At 38.7% G+C, this 20,833-nt stretch overlaps 3 protein-coding genes across 3 annotated transcripts in view; 2 read left to right on the top strand and 1 right to left on the bottom strand.

The window, feature by feature from the left end:
- LOC127648714 (poly [ADP-ribose] polymerase 2-like) overlaps positions 1-20,833 on the top strand; it is a 115,123-nt gene that overhangs the window by 24,031 nt on the left and 70,259 nt on the right. The gene's annotated exons all lie outside the window — the stretch shown is intronic.
- On the top strand, positions 2,390-8,390 carry LOC127648942 (tripartite motif-containing protein 16-like). Its single transcript, XM_052133788.1, has 7 exons — positions 2,390-2,402; positions 2,652-3,331; positions 4,324-4,419; positions 4,931-5,152; positions 5,534-5,687; positions 5,819-5,878; positions 7,843-8,390. The coding sequence occupies exons 1-7, from the start codon at positions 2,390-2,392 to the stop codon at positions 8,370-8,372; spliced, it is 1,755 nt and encodes a 584-aa protein (XP_051989748.1). The 3' UTR covers positions 8,373-8,390.
- Positions 11,873-20,833, bottom strand: part of LOC127648718 (nuclear factor of activated T-cells, cytoplasmic 4-like) — a 32,347-nt gene continuing 23,386 nt past the window's right edge. The window contains exons 10-13 of the mRNA XM_052133447.1: positions 15,615-15,670; positions 15,397-15,523; positions 12,551-13,255; positions 11,873-12,142 (exon numbers count right to left, since the gene is read on the bottom strand). Coding sequence (XP_051989407.1) covers positions 12,072-12,142; positions 12,551-13,255; positions 15,397-15,523; positions 15,615-15,670 — 959 coding nt within the window. The 3' untranslated portion in view covers positions 11,873-12,071. The remainder of the gene's footprint in view (positions 12,143-12,550; positions 13,256-15,396; positions 15,524-15,614; positions 15,671-20,833) is intronic.

Genomic DNA, 20,833 nt, shown 5'->3' with positions numbered 1-20,833 from the left:
TCTATATAGTGTTATGAAAATATTTATTTATTTTGAACAGTATTGTGTGAGGGACTAAACTATTTGGCATCATATTTTAACCCTTGTGCTGTGTTCGTTTTTGTGCTAACACATTTTGTGTTCCTGTAAGATTGTTTATAAATCTCTCATATTGCATAAAATATCACAAGATATTGAATTAGATCATTTTATCAGCTTCTATTTTAGTAATTATCACAGGTACTCCTTTTTTAAACATATATATATTTATATACATATAGCTGATTTTACCAATTCGTTGCTGGCAAATAATAACAGTTTCGTTCTAATCATTTGCAAATTTGTAATCAAAACAAGTATATTCAGAGTTGGTAAAACCATAAAAAAGACGATAAAGCTGTGTATTATCGTTGGAAAGAATCAGAATCAGCTTTATTGCCAAGTATGCTTACACATTCAAGGAATTTGTCTTGGTGACAGGAGCTTCCAGTGCACAACAATACAAAAACAGCAGCAAGACATAGATAATAATAAAAAAATAATTATACATATACGTATATACACACAGACACACACGTTCATACATACACACTTACACATATGCAGTGCAAATCTAATACAAATCTGTTATATAAAGTACAAAAAAACAGTATGTTATGTACAATGCAAAAACATTTTTTTTTTCTTTCCTTTGTATGTAATGGCAGAAGTGGATATGTTAGATAATATAAATTGACTTAAATTGCACATAATTATTGCTCAATAGGGTGGCTTTAACCAGAGGCGTTTCCAGCATTGAAGGACATCCGGGGCTTAGCACAGACAATTTTATTTTCACACTAGCAACCACTTCCCTGTAGTCCAGAGCTGGTGAGAGGGTATTCTTTGAGTTTTGCTCTGGCTGGGCCTGTTTCTACAGTTCCTAAATCTTCCACTCTAGTACTATCCTCAACATCCTCTCTCCTCCCTGAATCATCTGTGATGCAAAAGAACAGATACAGCACATAACTTATTGCAAATCAGCTTCACACAACTAATTCATCAAGTGCTACATATTTCAAATTGTAGACCAATACCATTGAAGAAAATGTATTGAGGTTTAGCCTACTGTGGGTGAAAGCCAGCCAGATGATGATCTTAAGACTTTAAGGACAAAAACAAATGTGAATTCTTACCCACTGACTTCTTTTGGAAAAATCCCCAAAGCCTCATTTGCTTCATTTTTGCTGTCTTTCCTGCTAACTGCTGTTAACTCGCCACTAAGTAACGTTAGTTGATGTAAACGACTGTGCAAGCTCCTCCCCTACCTGCTGCATATTCAACAGAGAGGAAGAAATGGAGTCGCCCATAGGAAATTATTCTATAGGCTAGATTATGCCTGTGTCTATTTTTACAGGCTGTATGCAGTATGTGCAAAGCACAATGAAATAAGGCAACTTATGATTTCGGGGGTTTGCATAGGCTATTGTCCGGTTTCATATTTGTCAGTCAACTTTTCAAAATACATTCGGGGCTACACTCAAAACATTCGGGGCTGAAGCCCCGGCAAAATCGGCTGCCGCCGCCTCTGGCTTTAACTGTTTATGAGATGGATCGCCTGAGGGAAAAATACTGTTCCTGTACCTGACGGTTCTGGTGCTCAGAGCTCTGAAGCATTGGCCATAAGGTAACAGTTCAAAAAGTTATTGGGCTGAGTGAGTGGGGTCCAGAGTGATTTTTTACAAAGGTCTCAATTTGTAGAATGTAATGAACAAATTTGTTTCACTCACAGGCCAAACTGCAGTATGTTTTAGTATATGAAATTCCCATATACACACCTAAATATAATAAACAGGAGTGTCTTTTTGTCACATCTTTCCTCATTACTTCCTGAAACATACATATAACATAGACAATGACATACTGTAAATTACAGCAGACTATTCCGATTCAAACGAGCCCAAACACAACGTAATATGATAAGTAGATCTTGAAATATTCCTCAAAGAGTATACATGGAAAGATGATGCACAAAAGGGCACTCAACACACATTGTGTGTGTGTGAGTGTGTATGTGTATGTGTGTGTTTGTGTGTGTGCACATGCACATGTCTGAGGACTTTGTGTGTGCAAACACACATCCACATATGTGGTCCAGTAAAGTATTGGGATGCTCCTGAACACTAATTATTTCTGTATTTTGTAGTCAAATCCATTTCCAATGGCCAGTCATTTTTGACTGGTTACATAACAAGTGTAACAAAGTGAAATAAAACCAATACAATGTAATGGAAACGGTCCAAGTTTTTGTTTGTATTCAGATACCACTTGAAATTTATTCCAACTAGATTAAGTAAAAATAAAATACAAAAAATAACCAGGACACAAGAAAGCGTCCTACCATTAACTATATTAACCCTACAGCCTTTTGATGGTATACTTTGGTATCTTGTAAGCATAGTTTCATACATAGTTTCATACATGTTTCCTCTGAAACTCTAGAGACACACGTGAAACTATTTTAGGGAGAAAAATCTGATTAGCAGGAGACCTAAACAAAAATCTCCCTTTGCATGCTCTCAATTTAATATGATTGCTTTCTGGGAGAAACAATTGACATATTAAAGAGATCTAATTTTGTATTTTGTTTTGTATGTTGTATATGTTTTTGCCTATATCTCTCACATAAACAGAAAGAACTGTGGGGTGTGGACCAGGAAGGCACTTCCTGGGAACTGCTGCTCAGTTACAGAGCCTTTATCATTTCAAGCATTCTGCAACACGCCAAAAACACAAAATGGAAGGGCTCCTGAATACAGAAGAGTTTTGTTGTCCAATTTGCCTGGATTTGCTGAAAGATCCAGTGGCGGTTCCATGTGGCCACAGTTACTGCATGGGATGTATTGATGACTACTGGAACAAAAGTAAAGAAGTTATTGGCTGTCCCCAGTGCGGACAGACATTTAACCCCAGGCCGATTCTGAATAGAAACACCCTACTGGCAGAGATGGTGGAGAAGATGAAGAAACTGGAACTGTTAGAGGACTCTCAAATTTACAGCAACTACATGCCAGGTGATGTAGCATGTGATTACTGCACAAGCAGCAAGCAAAAGGCTATAAAGTCTTGTTTGGTATGTTTGGCATCTTATTGTCCAAATCACCTGCAACCACACTACAAATCTCCAGCAATGAAGAAACACAAGCTGATTGAAGCCTCAGTGAACCTACAGGAGAAGATTTGTCTTAATCATGACAAATATTTGGAAATGTACTGTAGAACTGATCAACAGTGTATCTGTCTTTTGTGTGTAATGGATGACCACAAAGGTCACGATACAGTGTCAGCTGCTTCAGAAAGCGCAAAGAAACAGGTAAAAAGAAAATACATTCATCATCTAAGTTGTTTTTATGCAATATTTTATTGAATAAGAGACTTTTTTCGCTGTTCTTGAAGGAATACTTCACCCAAAATGGAAAATTCTGTCACTATTTAACGCCCTCATGTTGTTCCAAACCCTTATGACTTTCTTTATTCTGGGAAACAAAAAAAGTAGATTTTAAGCAAAATGTTAGCCTCAGTCACCATTCAGTTTCATTGCATCTTTTCTTTCTAATCAATGTAAGTAAATGGTGACTGGAGGCTAGCATTCTGAAAGTCGTGGGGTATGGAGCAACATGAGTGTGATTAAATGATTTTAGAATTTAAATTTTTGGGCGAACTATCTCTTCAAACACAAGATGCAAAGAGTAAATTACAATATCCTCATTTTATATGGTTTGCGCAGTTCATTCCGACCTTCTAGAGAATCCTTCACTAACCAAAATCATTTCCACTGAGGCAATGCTCATTTTCCAAAGTGCACTCCACCTCAATATGAAGGGGTTTCATTGTACAGAAAGGTTTATGCAACAGAGACATTTGTAGAAATAGGATACTAGAGGGGAAAGAATGCATTTACTGAACAAGGTGTTCCAAAAACAATAATGATCCTTTAAATAACTGTATGTTGTAAGGTTAGGAGAATGTGCCAACTTCCTGCTTCACATTCAAATTTCGACCTGTGTAAACAAAATATATTCAGCAGAGCTTCCTCTATTTCTGCGATTAGAGATAAAAATCTTCAACCCCTAACCAATCAGAGAGAAAGTTGATCTGTTGGCTTTGTGTGCTTTACTTTGAATATCCTCATCTACAGTAGCTACAAAATGTTTCCTTGTGACAAAGGTTACATAAATCATGGTCTGTCCTTAAAGGCATATTTGACCCAAAAATTACATATCTGTCACTCTCATGTTGTTCCAAAGCCATATGTCACCATTCACTTTCAATGAATGAGAAATATTTGGTTATGTTTCTTCACAGAAAGACCTAGAGATGACGAGACTAAAATACAAGCTAAAAATCCACACGAAAGAGAAGGAATTACTAGAGCTCAAACAGGCTGCAGGCTCCTTGAAGGTACAAACTCTACAGAATGTTTACAATAGGGCAGTTCTGATGCTTTATGTATGTATTTATTTGAATACCCCCAATTAGGAAAACAAGCAAGTACCCAATTAGGAAAACAAACAAGTAAATTGGTCAGACGAAGTTGCAACTTATATTATTCAACAAACTGGTCATTTTTACTATCACTTCGTCTCCTGCCTCCTGCTATATTTCCCCTGCTGCCTAGGACTAGCTCTTGGGCTGGTGGAAGAGTTAACAATACAAGCTGTTGATATTGCTGGGTTTTGAATATCAGAAAAAACTCTGATATGTGGATATCCACCCTGAAAGAGAAAGATCTACTGGGAGACATGATCTAACATTCTTGAAGTTGTCGGTTAGGATGCATGATCTAAAATAGGGTTTAAGCAAAAACAATTCACCTGAACAAAAAGTGTTATTGAACTTTTATGCTATTAGTAATACATATATATATATATATATAAAAATTAACTCATAAATGTTTTGGTATCCTAAAAAGATCTCTGCACAGGCTGCTTTGGAAAATGGTGAGCAGATCTTCATTGAACTGATACAGTCTATTAAGAGGAGGAGGTGTAAATTTAGAGATCTGATCAGAGATCAAGAAAGAGTAGCGGAGAGCATGCTGCAGACTCTAGAGCAGGACATCACGGAGCTCAAACAGAGGGATCAAGAGCTGGAGTTACTTCTGAAGTCTGATGATCAGGTTCATGTTCTCCAGGTAACCCACATAGCTGAGTGAAAACTATTTATCACACAAACAAGGGTGCAACAGTGGTATTGCGTTTATACAAAAGTTCTATAATGACAATTCTGTCATCATTCACTATTCACCATATTTTTCCAAACACATATGACTTTCTTTCTAACATGGAACATAAAAGATGTTAGGCAGTATGATTGTCAGCATTCACTTTCATTACATATTTTTTCATACTATGATATGAAATTAAATGGCTAACATCTTGTCTAACATCTCCTTGGTGTTCCACGGAAGATAGAAGATGCCGCAAACAAAGGGAAACGGAGTGATACAAACAATGAAAATCTCTAGTGATTTTTTTCTAAATATGGCACTGAACTAATTTATGTATACCTACAGAACTGTCATTCCTTCTCCTCTTCTCGGCTCCATGATCCACCTTTTACACTAGCACCACTCTCAGATTTTGGGAAGGTGAACGATGCAATATCTGGATTCAGGAAGAAGTTTGTAGATGTCTTCAAAGGAGAATGGCTCAGGATCTATCAAGCAGGTGGGGGAAAAAAGCTGGTCTTTCTGTATGAACAGTTCCTGTTTAGGGGATTTCCAAATTGTTATGAAACTGTGCCCTCTTGTTAAATGATTTTTTTTGTGATGCATGCATGCCTTTCATTTTCTCTCCAGTTAAATCAATGAAGGTCCTCCACTGCACAGTGCCCAAAATTAGATCAGAGTTTCTGCACCGTAAGTCAGACTTCTGCACTAATGGGGAGTGATACAATTTATTTGTGATTTTCTGATGTTGATTTCTGATGTTTAAACCTGCAAACAGATGAATGAGTGAGTTAATTTATTAATTGCCCTACAAGTGAAGTGACATTCAAGTGGCCCCCAAAAGATTTTTGTACACTGAAATCAGACTTAAAAATGATTATCATAGATTGTCTTTGCATTATATAATAAAACAATAAAAAGTAAATTTTAACAGTATAAAATTAATGAAATAGCATACCACATGATATATGGAAGCTTTCCACTGAAGCTTCATGCATACTATGCAATCTATTAAAAAACATCATCTTACATTACTGTCAAAATGATCACATTATGAAGTTGTGCACGCAGACCTGACCACAAAACACAATGGTGGTAATAATTAACAGATCATTTTGAGTAGAAAATGAACTTCAACCTTCACAAAACAAGAAGTTACCAAATGTAACAACAAAATCAACAATAAAAATGGTGTAAATAAACTTGCAAACAGTGAAACCATGCAAGCTCATTAATTATTCAAACCCAGTGCATGCTGGGAACACCAGAGTAAAATGTACTTATTTTATTAACCACAAAAATTTACTCAATTTACTTTAGGATTGATACATGATGATGCATTGTAAAAATAACAAATAATCATAAATAATATGTACTTAAGTTAAAGCATTCATTTTTACATGCTTGAATATTTTCAAGTTCGCTCTTTAACTTACTCAAAGTAGAAAATTCATAATCTTTTGTGCTATATTTATTCACCACCATTTTTTTTTTCAGTGTATCTCTTTAAACACAAGACATCAAAGAGTAAATTATAATATTATCATTTTATATAGTTGGTTCAGTTCATTTCAACCTTCAAACAAATGTAGAATTTCATGAAAAAAGGATACTAAATTCAAATTAGTCACAATTACACAATGTTTTTTTCCTCCCACGCCCTGATCAAGCCTTTTTATATGCAATGAATCGGTTTGTGGTATTTAATTATTCTAACCATGGTTTAATAAAGGCTTTTTAAATTTTAAACTAGCCTTGGATACATCCTTTTTTCATTAAATAGATTATCCCTTTTCCAAAGAGCACCAGCAGATATTTACTTTATACCCTAGTAGCACTCATTGCATATTTGTTTCTATAAATTGAGGCTAGTATTTACTTAATATTTTCAAGTTCACCCTTAAACTAACTGTAACAGATAAAGGATGAGCAAGGAGGAGGCAGGAACTGGACGAACCATCAAAGTAATATTTAATGAAAACCTAAACAAAAAAGACACAAACATAAACACACACACGGCAGCTGCATGTCTCTCTCTCTCGAACTGCTGCATTCAGCTGCCTTTATCCCTCTCCTCAGCTGATCAGCCCGATTGGGTGCCGGGCGTGTGTGTGCCCCGCCCTCCTCCTCTTCACACTAACTTATTCAATGTAGAAAGTACTTCACCTTTTCTGCTACTTAGCCACACCCGCCACACACACAAAAAAAGATAATTCAGATATCAAAGTATTAAAATAAAGATAGTAACACACTTTTAATGCAAAATATATTTTGTTATCTAATGCAATGATATTCAGACATTTTTAAGGGTGACAAAATAATAGTTCCCTCAAAAATGAAAATTCTGTCATCATTGTTAAAAACACATATGACTTTCTTCCATGGAACACAAAAGGAGATGCTAGGCAGAACATTTGACTCAGTTACCATTCACTTTCATTCTACAGAGAAAAAAAAAAATCCAATGCAAGTGAATGGTGACTGAACATCTGTGCGATTTCCACGTAATTAAGAAAGTCATACAACAAAGGTGAGTAAATAATGACATCATTTACTCTGAACTATATGTGTCCAAATTATTTGGGGCCACTTTCCTCATATCTTCCGTTACAATACTACTTTGCTCTGTTTCCCATCCTCATTCCATTTTTCAGATTCCTGTCTCCTGCAACTCAATCCCCTCACAGCCCATAAGGACCTTATTTTATCAAAGGAGAACAGAGAAGTGACCGTTCGGAGCAGAGAGCAATCTTGTCCCGACCACCCTGAGCGCTTTGATTACTGGTGCCAGGTGCTGGGCACTGAGGGCTTGACAGGCTGCAGCTATTGGGAAGTGGAATGGAGCGGTATGGGAGCAAACATTGCTGTTGCATACAAAAATGTAGCCAGGAAAGGGGAAAGCAGTGAAGCTCACTTCGGTCACAACGACAAATCCTGGAGTTTGTTCTGCTATAGGAAAGGTTATGCTTTCTGGCACAATGGGATTGTCAGTAAGATCTCTGAGCCTGGCTCGTCAAAGATCGGCGTGTATGTAGATCATAGGGCAGGGACACTGGCCTTTTACAGCGTTGGTGACACAATGATCCTCCTCCACAGAGTTCAGACCACATTCACATATCCTCTTTACCCTGGCTTTGAATTTTCATGTTATGGAGCCTTGATAAAGTTGTGTCAGTTGGAGTAATGGAAATGGGGTATTTGGCCTTGGAAATGTATTAATTGATAATAAATAAATAAACACTATATATATATATATATATATATATATATATATATATATATATATATATATATATATATATATATATAAGCATTAATATATCACATTTTTGCATAAAGTACAAGTTTCTTTCATTTATGACACATTCATGACACATCTATGTCTATGATCTTTCCATTTAAACTATATAAGCTCAATCAATTTCTGTCTGTGGAATTCCCCTCAAGGTTAATATTGTCTGAGCACCTGTACACTCTCATTCCTGCCTTCTTTGTCAGATAATGTTCAATTGTTTTTAACAATTCATATGGTAATTTATGTTTGTTATAGTTTCCATTATATGTCATCTAGTTAGCTTGCAACATTCTTAACATTATAGTGTTTCCGTTGGTGTGTGATGATGACTAATGGTATGTTGTAACAGTACAAGCTCTCAAATAAAAGTGCACTTGGACTTCTGAATATTAGGCTTGTGGACAAAAGAACATAAACAGCGCCCCCCAGCGGTTAAGGGATGTTTGCAATAAAACAAACAAAGTTTGGTCAATAAAACACTATTATTATTATTCCTTCTTAAAATAAAACGTATTTTATGCCAACGTTATTAAAACGTGTGGGCACATCCACCCATTATTTATAATTACTATTTTCCATTTATAATAGTAAAATCATCAAAACTACAAAAAAATAAATAAATAGAAGTGTAGGAATTGTGCAGTGAACAAAATGTTGAACAAATCAAAAGATAATATTTTAGATTCTTTAATGTAGCCATCCTTTGCCTTCATAAGCACTCTCTTAGCGTTCTCTCAACTAACTTCATGAGGTGCCACCTTAAATGCCTTTCCAACAGTCCCAATTTATTTCTAAATCATTGGATTTCCCATTTATGCCAGAATTTTTTGCTGTTCCTTCAACATCCAGAGTTCAACTATTACACTCAAAAAAGAGAAGCTTTTGTTAAAATAATAAAAATGTAATATTTGTTTTATTAAAAAAATATCCATAACAGCGCTTATGTTTGTCTATAAAATTAAAATCAAGAATGTAAGCATATTTTTGCATAAAATGTATTTATGATCATGAGGAATATTCAGGCAAGTTTTTCCAAACTTTTGACTGGTACTCTGTATGTAAATTAATTAACTGAACTGAACTCAGTTTTGGAGAGTTGTACTACATGTTTGAAATTAGTTTAAAAAAAAAACAACAACAAAAAAAAAAAAACATGCAATCTAAACTCAAATGCTTAATTTAGTGGGAACACAGAAATCAATAATTAAACAAATCATAAATCAAGGATTATACCAGTACTCTTTGATCAAGTTCCACATTTCAGATAAAATGACAAAATTTAATTTTGTTTTCACAAAATAACTATCAATAGATTTCCCCTGCCTAGTTGTAATTAAAGGGATAGTTCATTTTAATCATTTGTAGTTTAGTTTATTTTAATTAAATCTGCACTCAGTAATTTTTTTCCTCATTTACGTAAAAGGTTTATCTCCTATTAATTGAATGAAATAGAACAAATGAATAGTAATTTTGAAAAATATGTATGAAATCATGAGCACTCACATGAGATGAAGCATCCAGTCATATCAGTAAACTCTACAAGGAGAGGATCTCCTCATGGGTGCGGCCATGTTAGGATCAGCTGAATACTACTCACTTAAATTTAGTAACTGCCCTTTTATTGGACACTTTCACTCATAGATTAAATTAATTATGGTTGACTGTGATTTTTTTTTACAATGGCATCTGTAACTAAAAACTATTGCGTTGAATGATGCAGCATCCATGTCCCTAGGTTTCAGTGTAAATCCAAGATGACATAAATAGAGCACTACTAATTTAATTTGAAAGAGGCCCTATTATGCTTTTTGGGATTTTACCTTTCCATTAGTGTGTAATATAGCTGTTTGTGCATGTCAAATTTCTGCAAATTTACAAAGCACAAAGTCCAAGCCAAAGGGAGTTACTCTAAAAAAAACTGCTCCTGAACTTCCTGAAATGCCTGGTTTGCAGTCCAGCCATTAATTAGCTATGTCACTATGTAAAACATTTGAATAATGCCCGCCTCAGGCATGCACTGCTCAGGAAGCTTTGGGAGCTGAAACTCAGAAATGGTAAGGGGCGTTACATTTCCAACACATGCTCTAATTGGTTGACCAATCACAACAGAATGGGCCAGCTGACCAATCAGATCATACTGGGCTTTTCGGAAAGGGTTCTTAAAAAGAGACAGGAGCTACAACAGAGTGTTCTGGAACTAGTCTTTGATGAACAATTAGGATTAAATCTGGGTCCATACACAGAAGCTGTAACTTCTTAAAATATGCTTCTCTGACAGTGCACCAAGATGCAGCCCTGTTTGTTTTGGAAATAACATAACATTCCCAAAAGACAAAATGTCACATTGTAACCGAGGTGATCTAGATTAATTATAATGATTTAAAGATGAGATAAAAAAAACTGATTTTCAGCTCTACATTTTGGGGCAATTCAATCCAAAATAGTTTTTAAAGGCCAGGGTCCCTTTGAATGTCTCTTCTGCTTTTGTTAAAATCCTTTGTTAAAATTGTTTATCTCTGTCATCTGGTCAGCATAACTCTTTTTAGTGTAACTCAACTTTGGTCTGACCCAAGTCTGAATGCTAATGGTCGACAGAACTACTGTGATGAAATTTCTAAAAGTCCTCTGATTTAACCCTGTACCATCATTGTACCATGGTACTTTTTTATGGGTGAAATTAAAACAAGCAAGTTTTTACAAAAAGTATTTGTTGTCTAATTTTAAAAGTATGAATTTAATAGAAATGTAAACTGAAAACATACAATGTTTGAAAATGATGATTTTTTTTGGTTTTACCATGGCCAAGAAAAATTCCACCAGGGGGCGGTATCCCTATTGTTGCCCCAGTGTCTACAGCTGTTAAATTTTCTCTTCATATCTACTAACCAGAACAGAAATGTGTTAAAAACCACAATACTTTGGCTAGTCCACTGGCAGTTCATCTACGTGATCATCAGCAATGATTATATGAGCTCTGATTCCTTTCTGCCTTTACAAATATTTACATGTTTGACAAGGCTCTAATATTTCCTGTGTGGGGGCAGGAACCCAATACTGATTTCAAGACTCTGTGTACAAGAGACATGTTCAGAGATCCCACAAATAAGCAGTTGGTATTCAATAGGGAAGAGGACTTTCATTTGAATTTATGTTGACAAACAGAGAGTTTTGGTCATGAGAAGAAAGAAATGTATGAATGGAAATCTTGGAGTAAATGCTGTTTACAATCACTCAGATGCATAACCACATCAGACACCTGCTCACAAAATTACTTATCACCCACATAAATGGACATACTAATGGATCAAAACATAACAATTATATAATGATAATTTATTTTGCATACAGATTAGAAACATTAGTTCCATTAAAATATGTAGTCAGGATGCAGTGACAGTTACATATGAACATACTTACAACTGTGCGTGCCTTATGTTTTACCACAGATCCACCACTGAAGTAGCGCAGTCCTTAATATTATTGCCACAATAAGCAATGTATCATAGTTCCGATATAAAAATCATACATGGAACGCTGATATGATATGAAGAATACACTGATTATCACTGTACTGTTTGGAGGATGTTGTCATCCAGGTCTACTGTCCATGTATGAAGCCATCTGAAAAGATCTGATATCATCTCCAATGAATTCATTCACTGTATGAAATAAACATAAAGGTAGATATAAACCAATGGATTGACAAAACACAACAAAGCAATTCTAGTCAAGCATACAGTGGCCCCAAAGGCACTGAAACGATTTTAGCCACCCTGGAACTTCCACCAGACTAACCGTTGAATTAGCCATGCCCTGATTTCCAAACCTTTAAGCCCATCTTAAAAATGTATGAATGACATGAATGTGCCATTTATTATTCTAATATTTTCAGAATTTTCTTTTTGGGTCCACTATCCCATTTAAAGTAATAACAAAAAGGGCAGCATTTGTTTGTAAATGTCACTTGGCTTGATATCTTGTTATCGATACAATGAGTGTGTGGCTTAGGTGTCCAAATACTTTTTGGGGCCACGGTATGTATCACACATGCACTCATTCATTCTCACCTTCCTCCAGTGTGATATGCTCCATCGGCGAGGACCCAGTGAAGTCTGGGGGCGCCTCCAACTTCAGACCAGGGGCCAGGTTTCTTTCAGAGGGGTGCATCTGGTGCTCCCAGCTCTCGTATTGGCCATATGGTGGTGGGCACAGGTCATCATAGTGGCTAGTGTTTGAAGGAGGCGAGGAGCACATCTCTTGGGGGCAAGAATAGTTGGGAAATGGGGAATGAGAGAGGGGAGGAATGGGAGAGGTGGAGATGGGACTGCTGGCTGGGAATGGACTCAGAGAGCAAGAGCGTGAGGGAGAGGGTGAGGAGGACAGATAAGGGGAGTCTAGCCAGGGTGAGGGAGAGGGGCAAGGGGAAAGAGGTTGTAAGGCTCTTGAGTACATGGGAGGAAGCAGCTCTGTGAAGCCCAGATTCAGGTTCTCAAAGCTGGGATGCTTATTGGTCAGGGCTCCCCGACCTCCACTGTCCTCAGGAACCTCTGGTTTGCGGCAGTACTCATCCTGGTAGCCTTGTGAAGAGTAGGAGTACTCATTGGGATATGAAGGCAGGTGGAAGGACATGCCTCTGTCATCTGAAGATAGGTCTGGTCTCATGTGCATACCCCTGTCTGCTGTGCTGCTGGTCCCCATGGGGCAAAGCGTCACTCCTTCCAGGGGCAAGATAGAAGGCCGGGACAGGAGTGGATCTTCTTCTTTAAACATGACTATTAAATAAGAAAAAATTTAAATAAAAAGAAGAAAAAACAGAAAATGAGAAAATGATGAAGTCAAATAAAATTTTATTTTAGGATAAAGTTATACTATATAGTTAGTTAGTAGTATATCCTCGTGTGACCCTGTGTACACATGCATGGACGTTGTATTTTGGCTTCGCTATCACTCAACGCATAATTGAAATTACACATTTTTTTCCTCTCCCCTTTTTCTTTCCCAATTTGGAATGCCCAATTCCCAATGTGCTCTAAGCCCTCGTGGTGGCGTAGTGACTGAATCCGGGTGGCGGAGGACGATTCTCACCTGCCTCCGTGTCTGAGACTGTCAATCCACGTATCTTATCATGTGGCTTGTTGAGCTCGTTACCACGGAGATATAGCACATGTGGAGGCTTCACGCCATCCAATGCAGCATCCTCGCACAACTCACCACGCGCCCCACAGAGAGCGAACTACATTATAGCAACCACAAGGAGGCACCCCATGTGACTCTACCCTCCCTAGCAACGGGCCAATTTTGGTTGCTTAGGAGACCCGGCTGGAGTCACTCAGCACGCCCTGGGATCTCCAGGGATGCTAGCCAGCGTCTTTACCACTGAGCTACCCAGGCCCCCAATTTAAATTAATTTAAACAACTGATCTCAGCTCAGAAGACTCTAGGCTGCCATTAAAGGTTTAAATTTTGATGACCAGAGTCATGTTTGTCTTTGGTAGAAACGCCAAAAAATCTACATCTGGAAAGAAACCTAATTAGGTTTTTACATTGAAACCTGTTTAAGTCAAAATATTAGATTCTCTAGTGCCATTTTTAAAATTTGAGGGATTTATCGCAAAACACCACACGCTAAACACAATGTACACTAATGTGTAATTTAGCAAATGTTTTCCTTAGAAAACCTATATTTACTGTGCATTATCACATTGAGAATCAATGGGTTCATCCAAAAGCTGAAAAATGTTGCTTTCAAAAGCTTTATATGGAGTTAGGATGAAAATAAGGTGCATTTTGAATGGCTCTGAGACCAGTGCAGACAGACAGCACACTGGAGGTTAAGTCATTCACTAAATAGGGAGCAAGGAAGCATCCTATAGCTCTCTATGCAGCTAATTGCATTCACTCCAAAAATATGACCAAAAGTTCAGTTTCAGTCGACAGATGAGGTTTGGACCACTCAACATTTTTGGCAGACATGGGACAATAGAAACAAGTACATAGATTCAGAATTTATAATATATAATTTATTTTAACATGGTTGGCAGTAATGATACTGGCCATTACTTTGAATCAGAATTAATTATGCAAATGTTTTATGTAATGTCTGTAACTACTCTAAAACAGGAATAACCAACGCTCCTGGAAACATAATAAACAATTTGATAAAAAACAAATCTGACTTTCTATAGCTTGGTATTATTTAAAATTTCACAACTAAGTCCCGCTGTCCACATATGTTGCCATCAATTTTTAGGAAACATAATTTTTTTTGTGGCTTGTTTATTTGGTGCTATTACTAGTTACCAATCAAGATGGGAAATGGAAAATGCACACAGCAGTCACGCTCGGGTCTCAGGAAGATATATAGTATATAGAAGTATGTAATCAATCAATCAATCAATCAATCAATTAATCAATCTATATGTCCGTCTGTCCGTCCATCCATTCATTCATCCATCCATCTACAAAGAAAATGTCAAATATGACCGAAAATGACTGAAATTGACTGAATTCACATTTGCGTATGTTTATTTATGACAGTCAAATTGCTTCCAGAATGACAGAAAAAACGACTGTATTTCAGATATGATCTGACTCTTCCAACTGAAACTCATTTGTAAAAATCTGAATTTTATTCTGATTTAAAACCACATTTAAAATGTTTTAGATTAGCTTAGTCAAAATATTATTTCTTGTGGTCTTCTGCTTTGCAGAATACAAACACCTAAATGGAGTCGAACATGGCAAAAAATCAGATTTTAGCTGCCTGTTTGAGTTACAAAAGAGGATCAGTTCTTTATGACCCTGCATGCAAAAGAGATATTTTGCATTTCCTCTCCTTTTCCAAATGAAAAATGTGTGCAGAGGGATTCTCCTATGCATAAGTATAGCAAACGGCTGCAAGCATAATACTCACTGGGCAGATATTTAAAGCAGTGTGTGCTGCTCCTCTTCCTTTTCCCATTGGACACAAACAGGCAGACAGACACTGGGTGACTCAGTGAAAGATCACTATAGGCCGGAACTTGTACGTACAGCAAACTCTGCACCATAAAAATACACACAGGACTAGGCCATCTTCTTTATACACACAGAACACACACTTTCCATAGGCATAGAATAAACAAGTTTTACCTCATTGCTTTTGTCCTTGTCCATTTGTGCTTCGTCCTCCCACTGGACTTTACCATCTAGACAGCAGAGACCATTCATCAAACACAACATCAACACTGTTGATATTCTCTGTGACAGTCTCAGCCTCAGACGGACCACCTACAGACAAATAAAGCCCTGTTCACACCACCAGCAACTTTGTAGCTTAGCGTTGCTAGACTCTGCTATTTGTGTCGCTAGTGGCCGTTCCTACTGTTTGTCGCTGTAACGTTATTGGGGGACTGCTTGTCTAGCCATAGCTTTTGAAAATTGTATCACGGATGAGACCTATTAAAATTAAGATATCATTACAATTTGACAAGGAATCAGTTTCCTTTCGATTCAGCTCACTGTACATTGCTGTAAGCAGTTTGGGGAGTGTCCTTCTACATGGCCTTACTGAAACCCTTATACAATCATGCCAATCCTCTGATAGGCAATAGTGCCTGAGCCCGCACCTTCAGGTGTGCAGTTGCCCTATAAGTGGGCGCTCAGTCATCATTTCTTCAGCATTTTCTTCCTTCAAAACTGCAAACTTCGTCTTTGTCTTGGAACCCTCTCTGGTTTGCAGTTGAGATACACTTACATAGGATGACTTGTCGCTTGTGCTCAGCACATGCATCGAGAGACTTACCGCTCTCCTGTGTGTTCCATTGCAGAGTTCTCTACATCGCCGTCAAAGACACTCTCGGTGAATGGGTTCTTCGCTTCAGACACTCATCATTGATCAACAACCAGCAAAACTCCTACATGCTTCCCACAGTGCTCTGGCTGGAGTTACTGTATCCTTTGTGTGTTTGTGTATATATATATATATATATATATATATATATATATATATATATATATATATATATATATTAAAGAGCTGCTTTCACGATACACATCTTTTTAAAGATGTCGTTTCGCAAGTGTTCCCTATGTGAATGGCACAGAGCTTTAATCACTGCCTGGGCCATGCCAATGTACAAGCAGCTCTCATGGAGACAGACTGCCCTCACTGCAACGGCATGAATCTCCAGATATTGTGCTCTAGGATTGACCTTGTTCTGAGGTAAGATCCAGCCTCTTGCACCCTCCCCCCCTGCCTCTTCTGTGTTAAGTCCCAAGGGACCACATGATGAGACATGGCAGGCAGTGAGGTTGAGCTGGAACAATTCAAATCATTTCATTTCAAATCCATTGTGGTGGTGTATAGAGCCAAAAAGATTAGAATTGTGTCAATGTCCCAATATTTATGGACCTGACTGTATATGAGAGTGGTGATTACTGCTTTTGGAAAAGCCCATAAGGCATCAGTGTATTACTCCCTGCTAATTCATAGGCTGGACTTCTCTCAAGAGATTATGTGAGAAAGATTTAAACTTGGTATTGGAGGAGGGAGTGTAGACTAGGATTCTAAAAACAGTCAAGTCTGCATCTAATGCAATTCAAGATTTTACATACATTTTATTGGACCCCCTCTAGATTGTATAGGCTTGGTCTTGGACACACCCTGCAACTGCGTGTGGCTCTCCCGAACTGCCATATTCCGCTGCACTTATACCTCTCCTCGGTTGACTAGCCCGATTGGGGGCCGGGCGTCTGTAGTCACAGCCCAGCCCCACCCTCCTCCTCATCACAATACAGTAATATGCAAAAGTCTTAGGCTAAGATGTTTCACAAAAACATTTGTCTTAAGATGGTTATTTTTTCTGCTACTTTAGTGTGTCAATAGGAAATATACATGTTATACTCCCAAACATTCATTTTACAAATAGAATAGAATAGAAGAACAGGGAATTAATGGGGGTTAAAAGCTGATTCTGTGTATAAAAGTTTAGATTTTCTGTTTCATGTGTTAAGAGTCAATAAAAAGTGTTAATAAAAAAACCAAACACTTACATGCTCAAGCTGACGCCACCCAAGCAGGCGGGAGTCGACTTAGTCGGGGAGGTGCGGGAAATGCGGCTGGAGATGCTGAACATGTCGGTAATGCTGATGAAGATTGTTGCTGACTTGGAGGATCTTGCTGTTATACGTCGCTCGATCACTGCCATGGAGGCGAAGTTCAGTCATATGGTTACAAGAGTGGAGGATCTCAAGAAACGGATCGATTACCTGGAGTCATCGGAGAGGGAATTATCTGCTGATCTGCTAGCGACCAAGGTGGATTTGGAGTGTATCTAAGAGAAGTTGGAGGACATGGAGAACCATAACTGGCGGAATAACGTCTGTATCATCATCGTATCTTTCCTGAGGAAGCAGAGGAACAGTATTTGTTGAAGTTCCTGGATGGGCTCTTTCTGAATCTGGTCGACATAACAGGCCATAAGCTGGAAATTGAGCGAACTCACAGGGTTCCTGCTTGGCGATCAGTGGAGGGAGACAGGCCCCGATCAATTCTGGCCAAATTTCTGAGATCATCAGATAAAGATCATGTGTTATGCGAGGCGAGGAGTAAAGGAAGGCTTTCTTGAAAGAACCACAGCATTTTCTTGTTCCCAGATTTTGATAATTCGACAAGAGAGAAACGTAATCGATTTAAGGAATGTAAGAAACTTTTACATCAATAGAAGTTCACTTTTGCGCTGATATTCCTGGCCAAATTGAGAATAGATGCTAAGGATGGCCGTAAAACATTCACATGCCCACAGCAAGCGATGTCCTATATAAAGTCAATGGAGTAAGTCAACTTGTTGCACTTATGTTGCAGCCGAGTTGACCGGCTCACTGAACATTTGCTTGACTGTTTGAGGAATCTGTGTACTTTTTGTGCTGTTCCGCCTAGTGGCTGGAGTTTATGTTGTAGAGTAACACAACTTCAGGACAAATTTATAGATTAATCTGCATGCTCGTTGTGCTTATTCCGCCCATTGGCTGGAGTTTGATTTGTGGAGTATTTCTTGCAAGTCATTGGAGTAAGTCATTTGTTCACACTCATGTTGCAGCCGAGTGATCTGGCTCACTGAACGTTTGCTTGACTGTTTGAGGAATCTGCACGCTTTTTGTGCTGTTTGGCCTAGCGGCTGGAGTTTATTTTGTAGTGTAACACACCTTCAGGACAGTTCTATGTATGAAGCTACATGCTCTGTGTAGACCGTGTGAGCTTGCTAAATTTCCTGCTTATGGCCTGTTATATGAAGCAGACTCGGAAGGAGCCCATCCAGGAATTTCACAATATCTCAGCCTTCTTCATGCTTAGGAATTCCAACAATTTGGACATTGGCTACGATTCTCAAGGTCTTTAAATTTTTCCCAAATGTGTTCCAAATCTCCCATGGTCACTAGCAGATTAGCAGCTAGTTCCCTCTCCATTGACTCCAGAAAATCAATCTGCCTCTTGACGACCAACAATCTTGTAACCAACTCAGAGAATTTCATCTCCATCAAAGTGATCGATCAACATATTACAGCAAGATCCTCCAAGTCTGCACCAACCTTCGTCAGCATTGCCAACACATTCATCAATTCATGCCAGATTAATGTGCTGTTTGTTTTGTTTTGAGTATGGAATCAATAAAAATTGTTAATAGCATGACACTACGCCTCCTCGAATGGAACAGGTGTCATCTCCTCTCATTATGTGCGACACATGTCCCGGTTATCAGAATTTCGGAGCGTATCTGTTGTCACACAAGTGAGCATTACTTGGGTTATGGAGACTTGACAGACAGTGATGAGAATTTGGGAAATATTCAGCAAAGCGGAATTCGACCAATTCGCCTCAGTGGAGAACACCCACTGTCCCCTTTGGTACTCCATGTCCCAAGCCCCGCTGGTATACAAGTATGCGTTTCCACCGGTGCGCCTCCATTCTGTCATCAGCATAGTCTGAGTGGACATGGAAACAGTTCTATTAATTGTGCTGAATTGGCCCGATCAATCCTGGTTTCCGGAGATGATAGAAATCCTAGACGGCCCTCCATGGGAAATGCAACTGAGAAGACCTTCTCTCAAGCACAAGGCATGGTTTGGCATCCCCAGCCAGAGCTGTGGAACCTATATGTGTGGTGCCTGAACAGAGCACATCGGACAAGCCAGAACTGTCTCAGTCGGTGATGAACACTATTTAACAAGCTAGAGCACCATCCACAAGAAGCCTCTATGCACTTAAATGGCACGTGTTTGCAAACGAGTAATCTTCACATGGTAAAGACCTGGTGAATTGCCCTATTTTGACATTCCTTCAAGAGCAGCTGGACGCTGGTCTTACCCTGTCAACACTCAAGGTTTATGTATTGACTATTTCAATAGGCAAACATAATCTAGTCATAAAGTTCCTTAGGGGTGCTACTGCTATGGTCTGACTTGGGACTTAAATCTGAAGGCACTCACATCTGACGGCACTCACAAACTCCCCATTCAAGCCATTGGAATCTGTTGAGCTGTGGGTGCTTTCCTTAAAAACTGCACTCCCATTGGCTTTGGCCTCATTTAAATGGGTGGGTGACATGCAGGTGCTGTCAACTGACAGTTTGGTCCAGATCTGTCAAAAGCCACCATTATACCTAGAAAAGGCTACATGCCTCAGGTTTTATCAACACCTTTCAGGGCTTATTACTCATAGGTAGCTTTCTTCAAACACACTAACACACCACACTGCTGTGCATCACTCTCTCCCTGGGCTCTGGCATGGGCTCCTCTTATCACTCTATCCAGATTACTACAACAAGAAACAGCTGTTATACCTGATTTTCACCCAAGGATAAATCCTTACCCCTTCCCCTCTCCATGAACGGATACACAACCGTGCCCTCGCCACACACCCCCACTGCCCGACTCAAGCCAAGGACCATCCGGCCAGCCCACCACCCCCCCATTTCTGGAGAGGAAATCCGTGACAGCCATCTATGCCCCTGGCTTGTGGACCACCTCGATACCAATGGTTGATCCATGTAGTGGAGACACTGGAGCGGGCGTGATCTGAACAGTGGAAGAAGGCCCGCCCCAACAGGTAGTAACGGAGAGTGAGGACAGCCCACTTGATGGCCTTCTCCACGATGCTGTACTTAGTCTCTCTCAAAGAGAGCTTCCAAAGAATGTGCAGCACTGGCCATTCCTCCACCACCTGTGAGTGCACTGCCCCAACCCCCTGTCTGAAGTGTCCATCTGCAAAATGAAAGGGAGAGAAAAGTCAGGTGTGTGTAAAAGTGGACCACCACAAAGTACAACTTTCACCTGTTGACACTGCTTTGTCCACTGGACCGGATCTGGTGCTG

The sequence above is a fragment of the Xyrauchen texanus genome, chromosome 9 (assembly GCF_025860055.1).
Source record: "Xyrauchen texanus isolate HMW12.3.18 chromosome 9, RBS_HiC_50CHRs, whole genome shotgun sequence".
In the NCBI taxonomy this organism is placed as follows: domain Eukaryota; kingdom Metazoa; phylum Chordata; class Actinopteri; order Cypriniformes; family Catostomidae; genus Xyrauchen; species Xyrauchen texanus.
The sequence above is the reverse complement of the archived record's forward strand: the minus strand, read 5'-3'. Positions and strand labels throughout refer to the sequence as shown.

What these genes read in the sequence shown, in the direction of transcription:
- LOC127648942 (XM_052133788.1), top strand. An exon ending in CAGAAAGCGCAAAGAAACAG is followed by an intron (nt 3,332 to 4,323) that starts GTAAAAAGAAAA and finishes GTTTCTTCACAG; the next exon opens with AAAGACCTAGAGATGACGAG. An exon ending in GCTCAGGATCTATCAAGCAG is followed by an intron (nt 5,688 to 5,818) that starts GTGGGGGAAAAA and finishes TTTTCTCTCCAG; the next exon opens with TTAAATCAATGAAGGTCCTC.